Below are 24,292 nucleotides of genomic sequence, written 5' to 3'. Positions count from 1 at the left end.
TAGACTGAAAGGAGACACAAGGTCCTACTTGAACCTCCCCTTTCCCAACAACAAAGCTGTGAGTCAAGGCCCGGGCTCCTCGCGTGTCACCAAAGGATAACGTTTATCATTAAAGCCCAGGGCTGTGGGTGAAAACTCAGGAAATGGAACGGCAATGGCACCAAACCACAAATCAGTCATTATTAGAATTATACTATATGTATATCTAGATGTAGATAAAGCATGTGGATCGCATTAAAAGCACAATAGTAACACAGCCGGAAAGCCAGATGCTTTGTTTTAAGAGCCTATAACTCCCAGAATCCCTGTTCAACATGTAAGAATAAAATCTGGCGAAAAGCAAAAAAAAAATAGTCCTACTTGTAAATTCTCAGTCAGTTTTGTATTCTGCTTGTTGCGTGATGCTTTCACCAAATTAGGGCTTGAAGTAGGAAGGGGAGCAAGAAAAAGGGGATATAAACCGCAAAATAAGATTTCCAATATACACATGGAACAGTTTCAAACATTATTAGTAAATGTCCTTGCTATTAAAAGCGGTATCTGTCCCCTGCTGCACTGCTGGTTCTGTCTCTAGACCCCCACAACCCCCACCCAGCCAATTTTGGCCTTACATTCAGCGAATAGTGTTATAACAAGGGATGCATTGAATCCACTATTTTGGATTCCGACAAACCACCGAATCCTTTGTGAGTCGACCGAATACCGAACCCTAATTTGCATACGAACATCAGTGAGAAGGGAGAAAGAGCCGTGTGCTGCTAAAAAAATGTTTACTTCCTTGTTTTGTGATGAAAAGTCACACGATTTTAAGGTTTTGGATTGGCCAGGCACAAGGATTCAGCTGAATCCTGCTGAAAACGGCCAATAGCGAGCTGAATCCTGGAATCAATGCATCCCTAGTTCTAAACATGGAACATTTGCAATAAATATATATTGGAAAGTTGCTTAAAATGACATTGACTTTCATTACGGCACAATGTTATTTTAAGTGAGCTACACTGGTCAGAGATCTTGAAAAGATGGTGCAAGTAGAGGCACCCCACTATTTATTGGGGCGCACATAAAAAACAGTTGCAGGGGACAACAAGGATATATTCCATCAAATTATTGTTCAGGAAGGGTTGAGTTGCTGGAAAGATTCAGTGAGACGAGTAGTGGTCCAAGCAGAAAGCCTTGAGGGACCCCAACAGAAAGTTCAGGTGGTGAGGAGATTCCACCCAGGAAAGAGACAAAGTAGCAACAGATAGACAAGAATAACCAGAAGCAGGAGAGTGCTATACTCTGTATGCCAAGGGAGAGTCGGTGAACCAGAGGAAGCCATTGAGTCACAAGCAGTCAAGAGGTTAAGGAGAATGAGGATGGAGAAATGTCCTTTAGATTGAGTATAATCTATGTAAATAGATGTTCTCCTGGATGATGTTACAGTATCCAGGCTGGTTGCATTTCTGTTGCATTACTGAACCACTCACAGACTTGTGTATGGGCCCAAAACAATCACCTTCAACTGAAATGTGATCAGGGTTCCAGGCCAGACAGTAAATCCTGTCCATGGAGGACCACATTGTGTGGCCGACGCAGCCCTCCATTAAGAGGTCAGCAACGTCTCCACCGTGAGATGATTGTCCAGGGTCCAATGTGAGTGTGACACGTGATAGGGTAAACTTTTCCAGTAATGGTAATGAGACAGCACCCTCTGGTGGTCTGGCATCACAACAAAGATCTGTAAGGCAACTTGTCCTAAAACACAGCATGCATTTGAATACCCCACTTTTTATGTACCTTTAAATGTATTCAGTTCCTACCTAACAGTGTGATATAAATGTGATTTTGTTCTTTAAAAGACCCAAGTTGTCCAAACTATTCATTTCTATATGGACAGCAATATCATCATCGTTTTCCTATAAGCCAGTGATCCCCAACCAGTGGCTCAGAAGAAACATGTTGCTTGGATGTTGCTTCAGATAGAGAACCGAGAGGTGGAGACAGATTGATAAAATAATAATAAAATATATGAATTGTTTTCATTTGTTTAATAATAGGAAAAAATTAACACAGAACTAATGGGTGGACTCAGTTTTAGGGTTGGGTTCACCTGCTGGCAAATGTGGGGTCTGTTGACAGACAAGTAATGGCAAGTCCCAACTGAGGTCCTTCTTTCTTGGAAAGCTTAAAGGGATACTGTCATGGGGAAACATGTTTCTTTTCAAAACGCATCAGTTAATAGTGCTGCTTCAGCACAATTCTGCACTGAAATCCAATTCTCAAAAGAGATTTTTTTATATTCAAATTTGAGATCTGACATGGGGCTAGACATATTGTCAGTGTCCCAGCTGCCCCAGTTATGTGACTTGTGCCTGCACTTTAGGAGAGAAATGCTTTCTGGCAGGCTGTTATTTCTTCTTCTTAATGTAACTGAATGTGTCTCAGTGGGACTTGGATTTTACTATTGAGTGTTGTTCTTAGATCTACCAGGCAGCTGTTATCTTGTGTTAGGGAGCTGCTATCTGGTTACCTTCCCATTGTTCTTTTGTTAGGCTGCTGGGGGAAAGGGAGGGGGTGATATCACTCTAACTTGCAGTACAGCAGTAAAGAGTGATTGAAGTTTATCAGAGCACAAGTCACATGACTGGGGGCAGCTGGGAAACTGACAATATGTCTAACCCCAGATTTCAAAATTAAATATAAAAAAGAATCTGTTTGCTCTTTTGAGAAACTGATTTCAGTGCAGAATTCTGCTGGAGCAGCACTATTAACTGATGCGTTTTGATAAAAAACATGTTTTCCCATGACAGTATCCCTTTAAGAATTGTGCCCCCCAATAGTTTAGTAAAATCTGGAGAGCCCCAAGTAACTGGAAAGTCTAGGCAGCGATTACAGATGTGTAGCCTGAGCATTCCAATTTACTGTGCCATTGTACAAACTACCTCTGCATTGGCCTAATACTTTCCTTCGGGAGGGGAGAGGGGGGTTGAACCCTAAACTGTAAATCTAAGATGCTGAAAAGTAAAACTAAAAAACTTTCATAGGGTAACAGATGTCTGTCCATTTAGTCGCTAGTTAAATCCTCCTGGTCATCAGAGGGAGGTCTTGTCCGACGGAAGAACCCAAGCTGAAATAAAGAAGATTAGAATAAAGTACATCAGAAAGACTTAGAACCTTTGCAAAGAGCACTAATGATAAAGCTTCTATAGCGGTTCTGTTGTACTCACCTTCCACATGACAAACACAAAAAGTGCCAGGAGAAGAAGCCCCCCGAGGGCCCCCACAATTATCCACCACAGTGGGATCTCCTTCTGGCCATCTGGACTCACCCACAGGACAGTGGTGTTAGCCTGGGAGAGAGAATAGGGGTGCAGAATGAATATTGGTTCACTTGAGTAGGAGTGGAAGAGTATGGGATGGTGAGAACAATCCAAGAAGAGAGAAGATAATGATGGAGGAGACCCTGGAGCTGATCAGTACAATAAACACAATACAATTATTATACATCAACAGGGGCCCACAATTAGGTATAAACTGGGGGAGACATACAGGGGTGTAATTAAAGAGACGGCAGTCCCCATAAGTTAAAAAGCGCAAACTTGGTCCCGGAGCTTACTGTAGCGTTCCCATATAACAGAACAGCCGGCTGGATCTTGTAAGGAACCGAGGTTACCCAGAAGGAACCTTGAGAAAGGAGGATGAACTGCTGCTGTTGCCTCTGTAGAAGGATATAAAAGGGATAAGAGCAAGTGGACTCCAGGCTGGCGGTTATCATAACCCCCCCCCATAGGTAGATACAGTTACAGTTACATTGCCTCACCTTTAAGAAGCTGGGCACCCAAAGAATGGAGTGAAGTTTCACTGTAGCTCTCCCCCCTCTCTCCAGATTCTGCACTGAACATTGCACCTCCCAACACGGAAAGCTGCTGCAGTTCTGTAATGACGGATGGAAGGACACCTTTACTTTTAGTATGTTATAGAATGGCCAATTCAAAGCAACTTTTCAATTGGTCTTCGTTATTTCTTTTTTACACTTTTTGAATGATTTGCCTTCTTCTTCGGACTCTTTCCAGCTTTCAAATGGGCGTCGCTGACACCATTTTTTTAAAAAAAAAAAAACAACAAAAGCTACAAGGCTATAATGCTACAAATGTATTGCGATTGCTACTTTTTATTCCTTGTCTTTCTATTCAGGCCTCTCCTATTCATATTCCAGTCTCTTATTCACATCAATGCATGGTTGCTAGGGTCATTTGCACCCTAGCAACCAGATGGCTGAAACTGCGTACTGGAGAGCTGATGAATAAAAAGGCTAAATAAGTCAAAAACCGCAAAAATTAAAAAATGAAAACCAATTGCAAATTGGTGCAGAATATCCCTCTCTACATCCTACTAACGGTTTAATCATTAAGGCAGCAGTTTTAAAGAAGAAAAAAAACAAAAAAAAAACAACTGCCTACTCTACTCCCCTTGGGTTTTGGGTCCATTGTAGGCCAGTGAAATGATAGGATATAGTTTGCCCTTAGCAGTCACAGGTATGGCCTTATATAATGCAGTAACTGAATGAACTACTACTCAACTACTCAACGGTTTGGTTAGAGCTTTTCATGACAATCTACTGATACCCCTTGTTGAATTTGTTACCAGCAGCACTGTATGATTGCGAGGAGGCTTTTCATCTTTCTTGGTGATGTTCACCCCATCTTCTTGCATCCCCTCATCAGCACCCCATCTCCTGAGATCCCTTCTTTCCAGCCTGTGGTCCCCGCTTCTGCTGCTGTAGTTGGCGGGTTCTTCAGTAGAGGTGAGAATGTCCAGCTGAGGGACACATTTTTATCATTTAAGGATTGGAGAAAGCAGGAGGCAAACAGTGGGGTAGGTAAGAGGCAAATAAGAAAGAAGGGGTTAGGATTTGAGTAATCAGCATCAGCTTGGGCCTCCCTAGAGGTTATACAGGTTTATGGTGAAAATAAGAAGGGGATTATGGAAATGTTCCTAGATTGCAGCCCACCAGTAGATTCTTATTTATATATTAAATTCTATGGACCTTTAAAGGGTTGAGTGCTGATTGGTTATCGCAGGTCATCCCGTCATCGACCTCCAAACGCAGAGGATACAGGAAGTAGTCACCGTGATACATTTCTGGGCTCTGTAGAAGCAGCTGGACATGGACTGAGCCTGGGCCTGAATTGTGCAGCTTGGGACAAAGAGCAGAAAATGTGACGATGAGACACATCATGGCCATTACATTTATTAGATGCAGTCGGAATGGAGCACGACCCTCTATGAACTAGGCATGCATCAGGATTAGGTTCGGTATACGGCCAAGGATTCTGCCTTTTTCAGCAAGATTCGGCCAAACCGAATCCTTAGGATCACGTGACTTTTCGTCACAAAACAATAAAGTAAAAAAATATTTAGCCGTGCGCTGCACTGTGTGTCTCTTCTTCCTTCCCCCTCCGTGATTTGCATATGGGTACACATTTCGTTTGGCCGAAACTTTCATGAAGGAGTCGGGGGGGGGTTCGGCTGAATATAAAATAGTGGATTCCGTGCATCCCTAGTATGAACAAAGCAAGATATCCTAATATTTTAAGTGAGTGTGGGTGAGATCACCATGTTGTTACCTACCACACATCATGTACTACTTACCACCTCAGCAGCTTGTCAACTTCCAACTAGGGATGCACCGAATCCACTGTTTTGGATTTGGCTGAACCCCCGAATCCTTTGCGAAAGATTCCGCCTAATGCCAAACTGAATCCAAATTTGCATACGCAAATTACGAGTTGTGATTAAAAGTCAAGCCATTTCCATCTCCGTCCCTAATTTGCATATGCAAATTAGTATTTGGTTCGGCCAGGCACAAGGATTCGGGCGAATCCGAATCCTGCTGAAAAAGCCCGAATCCTGGATTCTGTGCATCCCTACTTCCAATATATATGCAATTCACATTGTCTATCCACCTCCTTCCTTTCTATTCCTTATTCTACGCTTTACAATACCTAGATCCTCCCTTTCTGTAACTATATTCCATATTTCCATATAGCCACTGCCATGACCCCTGTCACTCTATGGCTTCAAGCCTTTCCCTTTCTAATGAACTCCATAAGTATCGCTCGTGAGAAATCCTGACTTATGTCTGATCACTAAAGCAGGGGTAGAGGAGATGCCATGTAGAGCAGTTACAATTACTAACAGTTGCAGGTCCTCAGGAGAGACAATGTGGGTCTTTCAAAACTCCCTGCTGAACCGCCAGTCAAATCAATGGTATCAGTATATGGTTTATTGTTGACCTTAGCAGCCAGTACCTCATAGACATGTGTCACCTCCTCCCCATAGTCTTGGGCCTTTCTCCATTCCTCTCTTGGTTCCCAGTTGGGCAATGGGAGAATGACCTCGGCAGGGTGAGAACTCCTGAGTGATAGAGAACAAGAGCAATACGGTGAGTGAACTCATACTGATACAGCCCTCACCTTATAAACTATCCACAAGGTGCCCTAGCAACCAGGCAGAAGCTTGAAGAAGATGACTAAGAGAGGCCTTAACTGAAAGTTAAAGGGATACTGTCATGGGAAAAAAAAAAAAATTCAAAATGAATCAGTTAATAGAGCTGCTCCAGCAGAATTCTGCACTGAAATCCCATTTCTCAAAAGAGCAAACAGATTTTTTTTATATTCAATTTTGAAATCTGACATGGGGCTAGACATTTTGTCAATTTCCCAGCTGCCCCAAGTCATGTAACTTGTGCTCTGATAAACTTCAATCTCTCTTTACTGCTGTACTGGAAGTTGGAGTGATATCACCCCCTCCCTTTTCCCCCCCAGCAGCCAAACAAAAGAACAATGGGAAGGTAACCAGATAGCAGCTCCCTAACACAAGATAACAGCTGCCTGGTAGATCTAAGAACAACACTCAATAGTAAAATCCATGTCCCACTGAGACACATTCAGTTACATTGAGAAGGAAAAACAGCAGCCTGCCAGAAAGCATTTCTCTCCTAAAGTGCAGGCACAAGTCACATGACCAGGGGCAGCTGGGAAATTGACAATATGTCTAGCCCCATGTCAGATTTCAAAATTGAATATAAAAAAAATCTGTTTGCTCTTTTGAGAAATGGATTTCAGTGCAGAATTCTGCTGGAGCAGCACTATTAACTGATGTGTTTTGAAAAAAAATGTTTTTCCCATGACAGTATCCCTTTAATGAATAATGAGTTGTTTTTGGCTGCCAGGGTCAGTGAACCTACTTTAATAGCTGGAAAGAATTAGAATAAGGCGAATAGCTCAAAAAGACCAAATGAAAAGTTACTAAGAATTGGCCATTTTATTACATACAAAAAAAATAAACAAAGGTGAACCACCCCTTTAACAAGAGACAAGAGTCTTTGGTCCCCAACCGTAACAAGATGGTCACTTACCCTCGAAGTTCTAAGGATGCCGTCACCTTCACTGCCATTGTCACCAAAAACAACGAGCTGGCTGAATTAACTGTGTTACGGCTGAGATGTAAAATTATACAATTATTAACATTATTATTAACATGTATTTATATAGCGCCAACATATTGCGTAGCACTGTACAATGTAATGTATATGCAGTTGGATGCCCGATACGAATTATTATTATATTGATGTTTCTGCACTAACAGACAGATCCTTATGGCTCCGTTTTAGTCCCCTGAATTCTTTTGAAAACAGATGGAAATCTTTATCCCCCTGTACTTCTGTCTATAGCCCTCTATGGTCCTGTCTAGTGTAAATGTATCTGTATTTTCACCTCTTTATTTGCATCTGGAAGGTGACGGTGCTCCCAGAATCCTCCAGGTTACTGAAGCTCAGCTGCAGGTCTGCATGGATCTACATTAATTACAAGGTGATAATGAATCAGTAACAATTGGTTTATCCCCCCCCCTCCAAACATGATCCTTTTCACTAATGAGAGTTAACGGCAAAGACGTTAAAGGGGAGATTCACCTTTAGGGTCAGAGCACATAGGCAGATCCAGGGAGATTATTCGCCCGGCAACAAACCTCCTCTTCTTTGGGGCGACTAATCTCCCCAAACTGCCTCCCCATCACAAGGAAACTTTGGGCGACTACGGAAAACGTCCGCCCGCCGGCAATTTACATTTTAGCCGACAGGAAGGGGAATGTAGGGGAAAGTTTGGGGAGATTAGTCACCCCGTAGAAGAAGAGATTTGTCTCCAGGCGACTAATCTCCCCGAATCTGCCCTGACCATTAAGTTAACTCTTAGTTTGTTATAGAATGGCTAATTCTAAGCAACTTTTCAATTGGCCTTCATTTTTTTTTAAATAGTTTTTGAATGGTTTGCCTTCTTCTTCTGACTCTTTACAGCTTTCATTTTGGGGACCCCATCTAAAAAAACAAATGCTCTGTAAAGCTATTGCTGCTTTTTATTACACATCGTTCTATTCAGGCAAATCCGAATCCTGGTGCATCCCTAGTCTTTACTTGCAGCTTACACCAGCACTAGGGAGCCTTTGAGGACCAAAGCAGTAATTCCAGGGTTCCCTCTGCATTAGGGATGCACCGAATCCGTTATTTTAGGAGCTGAATCCTTTGTGAAAGATTTGGCCGAATACCGAAACCTGAACCATAATTTGCACATGAAAAATAGGAAAAGAAGAAGGAAAGAGAACCGCTCATGTAAAAAGTTTTTGACTTCCTTGTTAGTATGCCGAAAAGTCATGTGATTTTTTGAATTCAGATTCAGTTTGGTCAGGCACTTGGATTCGGACCAATCAGAATCTTGTTGAAAAAAGGCTTATTCCCGAACCGAATCCTGGATTCAGAGCATCTCCGCTTTGCATACTAATCCTATAAGCCATTGATCCCCAACCAGTAGCTCGTGAGTAACATGTTGCTCTCCAACCCCTTGGATGTTGCTCTCAGTGGCCTCAAAGCAGGTGCTTATTTTTGAATTCCAGGCTTGGAAGAAAGTTTTAATTGCATAAAAACTAAGTATAGTACCTAGTAGAGTCTCCTGTAGGCTGCCAGTACACATAGGGGCTAACAAATGGCCAATCACAGTCCTTATTTGGCACCCCAAGGGACTTTTTCATGTTTGTGTTGCTCCCCAACTCTTTTTACATTTGAATGTGGCTCACGGGTAAGAAAGGTTGGGGACCCCTGCTATAAGCCATCCAACTTCATTCTGCCGCTGTCACAACTGGCAACGTATTCATGTGGGTGAAACAAGTGTGACGAATCAGATGTACAAAAATGGTACAGTATGTGTGTGCAATGATGCAGAAAAGTTTGGTAAAAATCTTGCATTGTAAATAAAAAAAATAAAATAAAAATGGAGGTGAATGGCACAGATATTTTGCACTTGGCACAAAGCGTCAGTTTAAAAAAGACAAACCATCCCCCACACATACTCCAGCTGCTCCTGATACAAACCTCCGCTCCATTTTTCATTGGGTTCCCCAGCTCACACACCACAATTTCCGATTCGTTGCCTTTTTTGGGGGAACACAGAATCTTCTCCTGGAAAAACCACAAATCCAGAATGTAATCGCAGTAACCAGTTTTGATGAATCACATTGCGCCCCAATTCTCTGCACCTTCTTGCTCCCATTCTCCACTGACCTCATAATGAGCAGCTATTCATTCATAATATCACAAAGGTGATGCATTTACAGGTATAAGCCAATCAATAGGCTGATATTTAATAACAGGTGCTGTGGCTAGTTGGAGTTTGTAAGTCAGTAGAGAAAGTCCCTTACTATAATGCTTGGAAATGGCTCCAGGCAGCAATAGATATAAATCATTTTTATCACGAGCCTTATGTGGGGTATAGTTACCCTTTATCATGCCTTTTCCTCCATGGCATGATAAAGGGTAACTATACCCCACATAAGGCTCGTGATAAAAATGATGGCATCTTACTATATGTCCAGTTTATCCACCCCATACCCTAATACATATGTCCACAAACCTCTGCCTCCCCCAAAACTTGCATGTAATGTGCCCCGTTTGGCAGCCAGACGTAGAGCTCCGCCTCATAGGCTCCTTCTCCCGAATTGGCGGCATTGAACTGGACATGTACCAGGTTATCTATCCCGATGAGCAGAGGATCTGCAGACCTAGGAAGAGAAATCACAGCCAATAAGGGAGGGGACAGCCTACAGTGTCCAATGATTTCCCCCAAAACATTGGCAAAGCAAAGGTGGCGGCATCCATAGAACTTCGAGGGTAAGTGGCCCTCCTGTTATGGTTGGGGACCAAAGACTGTGTCACCAGTTGATCTTAGAGGTGGTTCACCTTTAAGTTAATGTTTTTGTATGTCATAGAATTGGTCTTTTTGAGCTAATCACCTTCTATTCTGACTCACTCCGGCTTTTAAAGGGGGTTCGCTGACCTCATGAAATAAAACACGTAGAGTGATGGCTTACCAGTTGGCAGTTAGATGCAGGTTCGGAATACAGACATTGTCATCACCGCAGTCCAGCAGTATATTAGTCTGAAGCAAGAGGGAAAGTTTTAGAAACACAGTGGACAGATATTTGAAGGGACAATGTAATAACAGGTTTCTAGTAACCCATAGCAACAGCCAGTAACATTTATTGGTCTGTGTTTTGGTGCAAATGTTGGGTTGGTTGCGTTTATGTGTTGCCAGACCTGGAGCAAATGTTGTGCTTTTAATAACATTACCCCCTATGTATTTACATGGAGAGGTTTTTAGATCACTGCTGAGTATCTCACCTGCTCCTGTAGGAAAGTGGTCCCATGCAGGGTGGGCTGGACTGTGTCCATGGACTGTGCTCTCACCAGGCTGAAGTTTACACTCATGGCTATAGGACTCAGTTTATCCTTGAACTCAGATTCTCCCTGCAGTACAGTACAAATTGGTTTAATCCTGCCTATTTCTTTTATGGAAATAACAGTTATCAGTAATCATTATAGAGAAGATGAGCTGCATATTGCTTAGATGAAGAGCTAAAATCTAAATCTAAGCCTTGCTAGATATTGTAGAGAATGGGACGTACTCGCAAGTAGGCTGTGAGGTTCTGGCAGAGCTGAGCTGAGTTGCTTTGAAGTTCCATATCTATGGTTTTACTTGGCTGCGAGGAATCTAGGAAGAAAGTTCTTCGGGCAAATCTGCTCTTCAGACGATCCAGTTGGAGCTCAGCTGAGAGACCTTGGAGGAGTAACAAAGAATGTGCAGCTTGAATGTTGAATGCGAAGGATGAGAGGGAGTAGGAGGGGGATTTAGCAAAGATGTATTGTAAGTAACCCTGAGGAGAATGCATAATAACTTGGAGAAGTTGAGAAAAGAACTCCTTGGTCAAGAAAAGATGAAGAAAATGCAGGGTCTGGGAGGTAAAAAGAAAAACTAAAAGAGGGAGTCAGCATTTCTGTGACACAATGGCCTCCCCATGCTCCTGGCTCAGTGTAGTCCTGCATTGGGTGGGTACCAGCAGAATAGTTGGCCGGGTTTTGGCCAGAAACTTCTGATTACCTGATTGTGCAGATAGTCTGTAGGTAGCCCATCTGGGTACCTGGCTATGTTGCAGGACTAGTCCCTTTTTCCCTCCCTACCCTCTCCTGAGTTTGTAGTAGCAGAATAGGGCCCAGCGCAGGCCTCTAGCTCTGTGCCCTTATTTGACGCACTAGAAGGAATGCATAGCCTAAAACAGTGGTTACCAGAGTGGTTACCTAAGTTAAGCTTGGGGCAGTGATAGGGAGGCTCAGTCTGAAGGCCACTTGGGTGATATTTGGGAAGAATGACCATCTGCTTTTCTAGCTACACCTGAAAGCCCAGCATGGAGGTCAGGTAGGGTGAGATTTCACCCTATTTCTGCATAATTTGTCAGAGTGACTCATATGCCGATAATATTCTATATCTGAGCAAAGAGGGACCTGGCCGAAGGGTGGACATTCAAGAGGTGCCCCAAGCCAAAGGGTGGACATTCAAGTTGGGCTTGAACTGAAAAAGAAACCACTACCCTAAGAGGTTATTTACTATTTCACAGGAAACTTTTAGGTGTAGGGCTGACGTATTCTTACTGATTTTCTTCGGAAGGCTACGGCCTGACGCTTGAGCACAGACGCGGATTGTGAAACTATAGAAGAAAAAAAAAGGCTTATTAATTAATGGACTAATAACATGGACTAATAAGAAATGCAACCATACATGAATATCCAGCTAGAAATTGCTCCAATATCCTTAGATGTTATGTTGTTTCCACTTACACACATCATATGTCCATGTGTATGATTGACATTGCCAGACCTGCACATGGACAACTCGGATACTTACATAACAATGCACCACAACACCACCAGCAAATGCCTAGCGGCACACCCGACCCCCCTTAGGCTACCGACCCCCCTTCTCACCAACTGACAGCAGGGCCACTCTGGGGAAAGTTGCAGAGTTTTTCATCTGGGTTCAGAGCTTCAGGGTTGAAGAACAATGAGGCCTGGAGAACAACAACAGGCTGGGTCCTGGGAGTGGAGAGTTAAGGGTGGATATCAAGGAGGGATAAGAAAAGATGAGATAAAAGTAAGACATTAATGATTGTAAAAGAGGGGGAACCTTTTTTGCCAAGGTCAGTAAATGAGGTTGAAGAGTATGAAGTTTATGGATTATACTCATCTTCTGATTATTAACACTGAAAGCCTATTTAGATGCCCCAAATCCAAAGTCTTGTCCTCCTAATACTGCCTTACATTACTACATCTGCTCTAAACAGCTGCCAATAACTTGATACTGGAACTTGGGCTACCAGGAATCCTAAACATGGATGTTAGTAACTGAGACAGAGGCTCACCTGAATATAAAGACTTTGTCTGCATGAAATGCGCCGACCAGCAGATCTACAAGAGATAAATTGACCTGTGAGAAAGGGACAGAAGGAATCACAAGGGATCTTCTCAGTAAATGTTATGTTGTACCTGGGTACCCATTGTTGTCAATATCCATCCCTCCTCTCAGTGCAAAACCAAATTGGGCTGGGGGAGGTAGAGGGCTCTCCAATATCTGTGAAGGTTGGGGGGACAGACCAGCTGGGGACCCTCGATAAATAAACACACAGCCTCCTCCAGATTCTCCTCCGAATGGAGCACCCACAGCCACATCTGGGATGGAAGGAAACACAAACAGTGTCATTAAGAAATGAGTCTGATCCAGGTAGAACCTGTGGACAGATTATGTGTGAGAGCTACCAGACTGCTTACCCCACAGGGATAAAAGAGAATATCTTCCATAGACCATATTTACTATCATGTAATCCCCCCCCCCACGAGTCTCAGGTTCTTCCGTTTGCTTATTCTTCAGGTTATACTTGAGCCTATGACTAAGGGCCCCATATTGGTGTGAAACGCATCAGGCTTTATTAACACTATTGTTAAATTGTTAATAAAATAATGGACAGAAATGATTGACTGAGGTCCTGTTTGTGCCCCTTTGATGGAAGGCAATCCACCGACCCCCGCCTGAGTTTTGGCAGTTCTATATAGCTCTACAGAGTACAATAAGTTACAACAGTGAGCTGAAAGAGAACTTCTAGAGTCCAAATTACACCTAATTATAGCAGACACCTAAATATGCTCTATGGATTTTTTAGGTGACAACTGACAGTTTAGATCCTTTAAACCTATACTGCCCAGAGCCCCACTGACAATTTGCATCAGCATCAAACAAGGGCTCTTTCCTAAAGTGTAATCCTCACCATTGAACCCATCCTGATCAATGTCCCCCAGAGGAGCAATGGAAGATCCAAAACGGCCATAGACTTGGGACCCAGTAAGGACGGGGTGGTTAAAGCTGAATTTTCGGTTTTCCCTCTGTAGATACACGTAGACCTGTCCAAACTCCTGAAGCTTCCCGCGAGTCCGCCGTTCCATGAAGAGAGGGGCTCCCACCAAAACATCATCCCTCCTGCAAACACAGTCAGTGACCCCGGCAACCAGACAGCGTTACATAGCAATACAGGAAGGCAAAGCAGCAAAACCTCAAAATATAAAACATAAATCGCTAACCGTTTCAGAATGTCGCTGTCTACAATGTATTAATGGTTATTGTGATGGCCAATAGGGATGGGCGAATTTGACCCGTTTCGTTAAAAATTTGCCGCCAGCGAAAAGTCGCAGATGCCCATTAAAGTCTATGGGCACCAAAATATTTCTGACATGCGGCGAGATTCTTTTTATGCGCATCTTTTTTTTTTTGACGCACAACGCCATACATCAGTTAATAGTGTTGCTCCAGCAGAATTCTGCACTGAATCCATTTTTCAAAAGAGCAAACAGATTTTTTTATATTTAATTTCGAAATCTGACATGGGGCTAGACATTTTGTCAATTTCCCAGCTGCCCCTGGTCATGTGACTTGTGCTCTGATAAACTTCAATCACTCTTTACTGCTGTACTGCAAGTTGCACCAATATCACCCCCTCCCTTCCCTCCCCCCAGCAACCAAAAAACAGAACAATGGGAAGGTAACCAGATAGCAGCTCCCTAACACAAGATAACAGCTGCCTGGTAGATCTAAGAACAACACTCAATAGTAAAATCCAGGTCCCACTGAGACACATTCAGTTACATTGAGTAGGAGAAACAATAGCCTGGCAGAAAGCAGTTCCATCCTAAAGTGCTGGCTCTTTCTGAAATCACATGACCAGGCAAAATGAGCCAGATTAATAAAATAAACCAAACTTACCCATCGTTGTTGACATCAGTAACGGCAACAGAGTGACCAAAGTAGGAGGCGACCTAGAGAGCAGAGAATGCAGTTCTGTTAGAGTGCAGTTCTGTTAGAGTGCAAGACTTGAGTCTCTTGTGTTTCTATAGGAAGAGACCAAGTCATTTCCCTGCCCCGTGTGTTCCTCTGTGCACAGACCCCCCTACATTATGAGTATTTACCTGTTTTCCTAGGAAGCTGATAAAAGTTTTCCACGGATTAGAAACAGTATAAATGTCAACCTGTAATAGATTTTGGCCTCTGGTTAAATATATTTATTCCATAACCTGTCGAGTATAATATACACATCAGGATTATTCTGCAGAGTCATTTACTTATTTATAGAAGTTTCCAATGCCCCAACCACCATCTACTCTCTCACTGGTTCAAGAGCCTACCCATGAGGAATAAGTCTGGACTATAACAACTGTAGGGTAGAGGGCCAAGTGTAACTCCTTAAGGGGTAGAGGGCCAAGTGTAACTTCTTAAGGGGTAGAGGACCAAGTGTAACGCTTAAGAGGTTGAGGGCCAAATGTAACTCCTTAAGGGGTAGAGGGCCAAGTTTAACCCTTAAGAGGTTGAGGGCCAAGTGTAACCTTTAAGGGGTAGAAGGCCAAGTGTAACTCCTTAAGGAGTAGAGGGCCAAGTTTAACCCTTAAGAGGTTAAGGGCCAAGTGTAATCTTTAAGGGGTAGAGGGTCAAGTGTAACTCTTAAGGGGTAGAGGGCCAAGTGTAACTCCTTAAATGGAAACTGTCATGGGAAAACATGTTTTTTCAAAACGCATCAGTTAATAGTGCTGCTCCAGCAGAATTCTGGACTGAAATCCGTTTCTCAAAAGAGCAAACAGATTTTTTTATATTCAATTTTGAAATCTGACATGGGGCTAGACATTTTGTCAATTTCCCAGCTGCCCCTGGTCATGTGACTTGTGCCTGTACTTTAGGAGAGAAATGCTTTCTGGCAGGCTGCTGTTTTTCCTTCTCAATGTAACTGAATGTGTCTCAGTGGGACATGGGATTTTACTATTGAGTGTTGTTCTTAGATCTACCAGGCAGCTGTTATCTTGTGTTAGGGAGCTGTTATCTGGTTACCTTCCCATTGTTCTGTTGTTAAGCTGCTGGGGGGGAAAAGGGAGGGGGAGATATCACTCCAACTTGCAGTACAGCAGTAAAGAGTGATTGAAGTTTATCAGAGCACAAGTCACATGACTTGGGGCAGCTGGGAAATTGACAATATGTCTAGCCCCATGTCAGATTTCAAAATTAAATATAAAAAAATCTGTTTGCTCTTTTGAGAAATGGATTTCAGTGCAGAATTCTGGAGCAGCACTATTAACTGATTCATTTTGGAATTTTTTTTTTTTCCCATGACAGTATCCCTTTAAGGAACTTAGTAACTTAGGATAACGGCGCAATTTATATACTCACAAGTCCCCTATCTTGGTATTTTGGGCTGCCGACAACAATCTCTGCAAAAGGTGAAAGACATGAGAAATAGTAATCGCCATGAAACAATAATTGCTTCGCGAGCCAATTTGGGGCAATTTAGTGGTAAATTGGACATACCGATAGTGATTTCAATTGCTGGCAATGGAGAGACATTTTCGGGAGATATGCTGCCCGAAATCTGCCCTTATACTACAGCCATGCTTATTACACTAGAAACACTCCCAATCTCTTGGCACTACTGTAATTCAGGGTCCCATGCGCCCCCTTACCTGGGGTATTATCACCTGTAAACTCTCCATAGGCCACGGAGAAACCTACACAGCAAAAAAGAGAACATTGTTAATAAATGCCACTGGGGATGCACCAAACCCAGGATTCGGCCAAGATTCTGCCTTTTCCAGCAGGATTCAGTCCAATTCCTGCCGGGCTGAATTAAATCTGAAACCAAAAAATCACGTGACTTTTCATCACACAAACAAGGAAATCAAGAATTTCTTTTCTCTTTCCTGAAACTTTCACAAAGGATTCGGCACATCCCTAATTGCCACAAGCAGGACAAGCTCAGAAGAACTTTCCTCTCTGTGTTGGATCAAGCATTCAGACAAAGTTCTGAAACTCAAGTGTCCCTAGGAATCTACCGAATTTCATACAAACGCCCCATGGTTAGATACTCATGGCTGTGTTGAGCTCTTTTGATAGAAACAGATAGAAAAGCAGAAACACGAATCTAATAAAAAAATAGTAATGGCCCCATGGATACCTTTGTATGAGTCAAAGGAGGATCCAATATACGGGGAGATCTGCTGGCCAGGGTACGACTGAAGGAGAGATGATGAAGCGGGTCTTGCTAGAATATTGGGGAGTCCTGCTGTGACGTACAGGCCTAGAGATTTGTAAGGAAGAGAAAGAGAAGAAGCAAAATGATTACAATATTTTCACAAGGTGAGGGTTGTGCTGGGGTAAATATAAATGGAATAGCGTGACCCCTATAGTAGAACTCATTAAAAACAGTGATGAATGTGTGAGTTTGACTATTTTGGACGCATTACTTCCACATGAACATTTTAAGGAGGCATTAACACACGTCCCCTCTATTCTTTACAACAGAAAAAAAAGGATTGTATAGAAAGAAATAGAGACATTTAGATGGACAGACAGAAATACTATTGAAACATTGAAGATAAAACATTGAAGGGGGAATATCTATTTATCTAGATAGGGTACAGAGGATAAAAGTACTGTCCACTCACCTTGAAAATAACCCCAGGGTGCTCCAGCTAACAAAGTACCGTCCTGCATGGGGAGAAAATATATTGAAAAAGCCCCGATTAAAGCCCCTGGATAACTGGTGAATAGCTGCTTCCATACATCAGATAATCTGCTTTACCTGTAGAATGAAGCCCCCAGCTTCTGTGCCATCACAGGCCAAAATTTGCCCAATAAGTTTAGGCTTAATGAAAACAATAATTTCTCAGCCACTGAGCCAGATTTCTACAAATCTACAACCAGCGGCTCATGAGTAACATGTTCCTCACCAAACCCTTGGATGTTGCTCCCAGTGGCGTCAAATCAGGAGCTTCTTTTTGAATCTCAGCCGGAGGCAAGTTTTAGTTGTATAAAAACCAGGGGCACTGCCAAACAGAGTCTCAATGTAGACTGACTGTCCACATAACCAACCACAGCCCTTATTTGGCACCCCAGGAACTATTTTTCCCAACTCATTTGAATGTGGCTCACGGGTAAAAAAAGGTCCGGACCCCTGATCTGGAGCAACCAAAAAGAATTCAGCCCAAATCTTTTCCTACCTTAAGGTGGCCATACACTGAGAGATCCGCTCGTTTGGCAATGTCGCCAAACGAGCGGATCTCCCTCCGATATGCCCACCTTGAGGTGGGCAATATCGGGCTGATCCGATCGTGGGCCCTAGGGCCCAACGATCAGATCCTAACCATGCCTAAACGGGCGGTCGGATCGCGGGACCACATCAACGAATAGATGCGGCCGCGATCCGACGGGATTTTTTGTCCCAACCGATCGAGATCTGCCCGACTTTCGGCCAGATCTCGATCGGTGAAGCCCGTCGGGGGGCCCCATACACGGGCCAATAAGCTGCCGACACGGTCTGTCTGCAGCTTTTAACGACCCGTGTATGGCCACCTTTACACGTTGGCTTTCCAGTAATATCTAGAGAAGAAAATCATTGTTTTTCCTGCCACTGATATTCAGGCCTGATCTTATCATCTGGCCAACAATGGAAACATACTGTGGCTCTATAGACATTTATGTGTAGAGGAACTCACCGCACCATGGGGTCCTAGTCTGACAACAATTTTGAACCTGCCCAGTAGATCTCTCGCCACTTTTCAAGCAAATATCAGTTGGGCAGGCTATCGGAAAGCCCCCTATGTGGGTCAATTCACAATCCCTCCTAGCTGTGGGTATTTGAGAGAATCCTTCTAGAGAGGTTCTCCAACCCTTGTGTACTGGAATAGCAACTGATACACTTACCTTATTTATGTCAGTGCTGAAGCCCAGCTCACAAAATCTTCTGTCTGCCTCTGCAGAAAAAAAAGACAATGGGATTGGGTCAGTTCTTTAGCATGTGCGCATTCTTGTTATCAGGAGCCAAAATAAGCCCTGGTATTCCAAGTACAGAGAGGCCCAAGCAACCCCCTCCAGCCCACTAAAGAGTGTCTGTCTATGGCAACTTACAGCAGACCCTCTGGCATTTGCTAGTACCCACAGATTGCCAGTCCGAGCCTGCTTGTTATATAAATAAATTGAAAGGACTATACCCGATATGCTACAGGGCAGGGTCAGTGTTTGCACATGTGAAAGCAAACTCTACATTTATATCTATAATGCCCAGCAGTATATCTGGACCATAGCTAAGAATGCATACCATAATGACGCTCCATTTTGCTCTCCCTGCAGGGGGCAAATTCATAGATGTCCTCCAGGTTGTTAGTTATGTAACATGTCCCAGTGGGAGTCGTACCAGACTCACTGCCCAGTTTCATGACATTCCACTGCTGAAAGGGTGCACAGGCCTGAGGGATATAAAGCAAAAACGGTTAACTGGACAGGGGAGCAGATTTATATGGTGCAATGTGCCCTTATGGGCAAAAAATGTTATTTCAGGGGGCATGGATCTTGGATGGGGCTTGCAAAGGAACTGGTGCTGGAGAGTCTGTGGAAACCCTTTTGAGGCTTCTCAAATCCAAAGTCTACTCAGAGTGTTGCAGTGCAGTGATATTCTGGACCGAGGCCTGGCTAAATAATTGGTTTAATTGGGTAAAGGTCATCAGAATAAAAATGCTGCCCCATAGGGTCCTCTCTGCATGGACTGTTGATATGAATGGGTTTACGTAAAGTAGAAGAACCAAGAAGTGCCTGTTGCATTACTTAAGAGATACTAAGATAATGTTCTGCATTTAAACAGGCATAGTGGCCAATGTACTCACAATGGCAAAGTCTGCACCAGATATAGACCTTTAACCCATTGAAGAAGGGCATCAAAGCTATTCAGCGCTATTGGGAAACCCAGTTATGAAAAGGATCAAGCAGAATTTTTTTTTAGACTGGAGACTTAAGGGGAAAGATGATCGTTTATATGGAAACTGTAAAAGAAACATTCTGAAAGTTCCTTCAATAAAAGAATCTCGCCCGGGGGCATGTAGTTATGACAGGACGTGGGCAGGAGATTATAAAAAAAAAAAAGGAGAAATTTCAGCTCCAGTTACGGGAAGTTAATAAAATGTATTGCCTACTGTGAAACCATAGACAGTTTCATTGCTTTCTGTTTCCTCTGGAGCTAATGTAGTAGAACATACGAGTTGGGATGAACTATACATCGGAATAAAACCTATGTTAAAGGCTTGCCTTCTTCCTCCAGCCCAAACCACACCTCTAAGGAAACCTAACATTTTTCTGTTTGCCTCAGTGGGCTTGGCACATACTTGGGGTGCAAGATCACTGCATTCTGATGAATTTTGCGACCATTGGGTTCTTAATCAGAGGAGGTGTGGCCTTACAGACTCTTATCCCTTCACACCCCTCTTAAAAACCAAAAGAGGTCTTCAAGTGGTGCGAGATGGCACCCACCAGTTCCCTACTCTGTTTTTTTATGACCCAGAATGGCAGACAGGGCAGTATTGGGGGTCCCAAGTGGTTTGGTTCAAGAGGGTGAGACTGGCCGATGGAGAGGCCTTGAGTTTTTTTTCTACAAGTACATTATCAGCTTCAACAGGTAGAGGCTAACTGGTGTTCACAAACAACTGGAACAAAGTTTATGTCTAGACCAATAGGTCAGTAGTTCTTTAATGGTCTGCAACACAAAGTGGCCAACCTTGCATGAGAGATGACCCTGTGGATAATTAAAACTTGTGGGAAACCTTAAGTGTAGGGCTTTTGCATCATCTATTGTGGGTGAAGGTTCTTGGTGTGGCACTAATGCAGAGAAGCTGAAGGCTGCATACATTTGGGTATGGGAAGTATGAAAAAGTGGTCAGTCAAAACATTACCACAATGGCTGTGTTCCAGGTTCTGACTGTTGCCCCAAACCATTGGTTGGACTTGAAGATCTTCATGGTGTATCCAGCAAACGGAATACTTCGATCACCTTTAGCAAGATATCATCAAATAATGAACAGAGAGGGGTTGCAAAGTATCGGGTACAAGTCATGGCTTCAAGGTTTTTAATAACAGAGAAGCCCAGAAGAAGGAAACAGATATTATATCATAGGGAAAGACAGAGGCAAAGTATAGGTAGACTGGAAGACAACAGGGTTTACAGGGAATATGTTGGTAATTTCCCAATGCAACAACTTCCCACCCACAATCCAGATATAAGTGATGCACCTTATTCCCACAAAACCCTATTTACTCCCATTGGGGCATAATGTTACCTGTACTGTCAAATTTTATGTTGACACAGCTACTGCCCTTAGGCTTCCATGGACATAGGAAGACACCGCCACCCATTGTGACGTTTCTCTGGGATGTCTGCATTCTTGGAGCACCCACCACGATGCTCATCCTTCAGCAAAGGGAGAAAGTTATCATTAACAAAAATAAATATCTCAAATCCACAGGGATTACAGTAGCAATATGCTTAAAAGAGGCAGTATACCCCCTTGTGTCAAGAGCTCAGTGGAAGGGGCTTGTGCTGAACATTCTTTTTGTCCATTATTTTAAGAAATATCAATGCTTTTTCCTAGTTGCACTAAAGTGGCTGAACTTGAAACTTCTTTCACTTTCCACATCTTGTCCAACTTTCTGGTTCTGCCAAGTTACTGTATGAGGAGAAGGTTACCAGTCCACAGAGAAGCCGTGCAAGAGCATAGTGGCCCAAGCGTTTCTGCTGAGATGGGATTTGGCATAAGTGCAGTCAGCAGTTAAAGGAACCTCCAAATAGATATCACTATGTAATGGCATTGACATATCCATTTTAAGTGATGATGGATGAAGATCCCTGTCACAATGTTACTGGACTTACCCTTGGTCAGCAGTATTGTAAAAGTCCATGGAAAATCCAAAGTGGCTTCCAGGAGGTCCAGAGAGGGTTTGAGGCTTCTTATCCAGATTCAGATTTTGGATGAAGGCCGGTAGAAGGAGAAGCAGCCATGGCACCATTGTCTGATGCTCAAGCTATGGACAGATCTGAATGCAAAAGATTATCAGCCCTTTTCTCTTTCATGAAACCCTGACACTTTCTGTCAACATTCAACTTCTAGTTCTTCCCATTTCCCACCACACTGCCTCAAACACAGAAGATACTGGGTACCCCTATACCAACTTTCCCTATTTCTTTCCAGGCCAGTCATCCACACCTTTTCATCTGTTCTTAGCCTCATTTCTCCTTATGTACACATCCACCGCCTCCCACTTCCCCAGGTATAGCTTACAAGTTATTGCTTACTTAGTCATCAACTTTATCGGAACTCTACAATCACCCATTGTCATAATTCCCATAACTATACCCATTGTTCTACAGAATGGAGTCAACAGCATGGAGAGCAGGAATGAATAGCACATTTAATCACTTTCTGGATCTTTATATGGTAAAATAATAATGAAACAATGTCCCTGTGTATCATTACACATACATTCCACTTCACTCCAAAGCCGGCCACCTCTCTGGTTTCTCTTGGTCGATATAACCTGCTTTCATCCTCCTCCACTGTCCCAAAATAATGTTCAGTAATCAAGAGTCTATTAATTACCTGATGGTACAAAGAAGTTACAACCAAAGTAGATGGGCACCAGTGGATCTGCTGCTGTGTTTCTCTCTGGGTACATTCACCACCGCAGATCTGTCTCTGTCCTGGTCTCCTTGTGTGTGATGACAAAGTACATTTCTTTTTATCATGTAAGTACAGTGCAGTAGGAGGCAACAGGAAATAGAAACCAAGATGTTTGTTCCCAGGAAGTACTAGAGATGAAGGGCAGAAAAAGCCAAATAAAGCTCAGAATTAATGAAAATGTAAGGCAGGAGGGGGAGGTCACACATATAATCTGAAGAACTTCCCCTTAGGTTAAACTGGCTGCAGAAATATGTAGAAGACTCTGTGGTAGTGACCAGGTCTGACCCACAATTTGGGAATTAATCAAAAAGTCCACTGTTCATTAGCAGTCACCTGATCACTTTGTGGATTACGTGCTGGATCAGAAACACGTTCTTCAAGTTTCTACAGCACCTTCACTCAAATGAGAGACCAAAGACTTGTGATCTGAGCTTCATTAAGCCCATTATAATGGAGAAAACGGTCATACACAATGTCCTTGCACCTTCTTGTACTTACCTATATTATATACAATTTGCCAGCTGCAACTCTTTCGACACACAAGGCAAGTGAACCGTTACTATGAGGAGATACAGTAAGTACAGAGAGTCTTCTCTCCACCCAGATGCCAGCCACTCTCTTGCAGGTGTAAAGTATGCTTCTTTGCACACTGTTTTAGTAAATGAGCCCTTACAAGGAGGTCCAGCCTTGCATTTCTTTAAAGAACCCTGCCCCACGTGGGCACTTTGATTGCAGTTTGAAAGATGACACTGGTACAAAGGATCCAGACGTCATCAAATGACCCTTTGAGCTTTCTTATCACTCTTCTCTAAAGCTGGCCATAGACGCAAAGATCAGATTTTCAGACCGCGTGTGGAGAGTCCCGACATTTTTCGTCCGGCCGAGATCGGTCGTTTGGTCGATCGGACAGGTTAAAAGATTTCTGTCGGCTGCCGATAATATCTCTGCGTGTATTGCCGATCGTACCATTCAGAGGGAGACTGTCACCAGCTTTGGTCGGACATAACTTTCGTACGATTGCTGTCAGGGGCAGAACATCGGCTGATCTGTTCTTTTCTACTTTATTTTATCTGAATGGTTAGTGGCAGTTTGGGAGATGGAAAAGTCCGATCGCACGATGATTCGTACGATCGGATCTTTGCGTCTCTGGCCAGCTTAAGGCACCTTGGAGCAAATTATCTCCATGGACCTCTTACGGTGTGCATCTGACCAGTAGCAATTATATATATAAGGGATACTCTGCAATCGCTAAATAAAAATTGCATATATTGCAGCTCCTTGTTGAAGAATCGTCAACTATAGCTTTTAAATGTGATAAAAAGTTGAAGTGCATCTTACACACCTCAAATACTTTAAAGGAAAAGGGAACCTTCGAGGGACAAATGTTAAGGAGCGATTATAATCGCTAACCTGACAGTTGGAGCCGGTGCTCCTGAAAACTGTATTTCTGTAGCACTATGTAGCAATCTTCTTCCACTTCTTCATTCTTCTCTGCGGCTTAAGGCTGGAAATAAAAAAATTCGAATTACGCTGGAGTACTTATTGCTGGCCTAGATTTTATACCTGACTCCAGCAAGAAATGGGATTGCTGCTTCAATTGCATTTTCAGTAACGCAAGCTCTAAAAAAGCCTGTTGTATCTCACTCATTTTGCGATTAGGAGTCAGCCTTTCTTCCTGGGTTTTAAGATCATTCATCTGCTTTGGAGTGATAGTGTTGTGTGGTTAATGCGCAGATATAAATAGAAGGGAACTTTTGTCTGACACAAACAGCTTGAAATATTTGCACTTTGTGTTTTTAGGAACTGTTCGTACGAGAGGATTATCATTTCAAAACAACACAAGTT

General features: G+C 43.0%; 1 protein-coding gene across 1 annotated transcript; it reads right to left on the bottom strand.

Annotated features, from left to right (window-relative positions):
• Positions 1-2,009: 2,009 nt before the first annotated feature.
• On the bottom strand, positions 2,010-22,465 carry itga2b.2.L (integrin, alpha 2b (platelet glycoprotein IIb of IIb/IIIa complex, antigen CD41), gene 2 L homeolog). Its single transcript, NM_001094754.1, is given in 31 exon segments — positions 2,010-3,109; positions 3,210-3,332; positions 3,599-3,700; positions 3,803-3,916; positions 4,627-4,800; positions 5,030-5,179; positions 6,294-6,399; positions 7,403-7,483; positions 7,761-7,840; positions 9,407-9,493; positions 9,945-10,092; positions 10,402-10,469; positions 10,712-10,837; positions 10,996-11,147; positions 12,017-12,072; positions 12,350-12,457; positions 12,784-12,829; positions 12,908-13,090; positions 13,684-13,892; positions 14,673-14,725; positions 14,876-14,935; positions 16,122-16,162; positions 16,412-16,456; positions 16,903-17,025; positions 17,393-17,435; positions 18,651-18,700; positions 19,045-19,192; positions 20,666-20,763; positions 21,050-21,180; positions 21,640-21,803; positions 22,367-22,465. Coding segments are annotated over 30 exon segments (3,105 nt in total). The 5' UTR covers positions 21,777-21,803; positions 22,367-22,465; the 3' UTR covers positions 2,010-3,046.
• Between the last annotated feature and the right edge of the window lie 1,827 nt (positions 22,466-24,292).

The sequence above is a fragment of the Xenopus laevis genome, chromosome 9_10L, assembly GCF_017654675.1.
Source record: "Xenopus laevis strain J_2021 chromosome 9_10L, Xenopus_laevis_v10.1, whole genome shotgun sequence".
NCBI classification, from domain to species: Eukaryota; Metazoa; Chordata; class Amphibia; order Anura; family Pipidae; genus Xenopus; species Xenopus laevis.
Note: the sequence above shows the minus strand (reverse complement) of the source record. Positions and strands in the feature narration are given on the sequence as shown.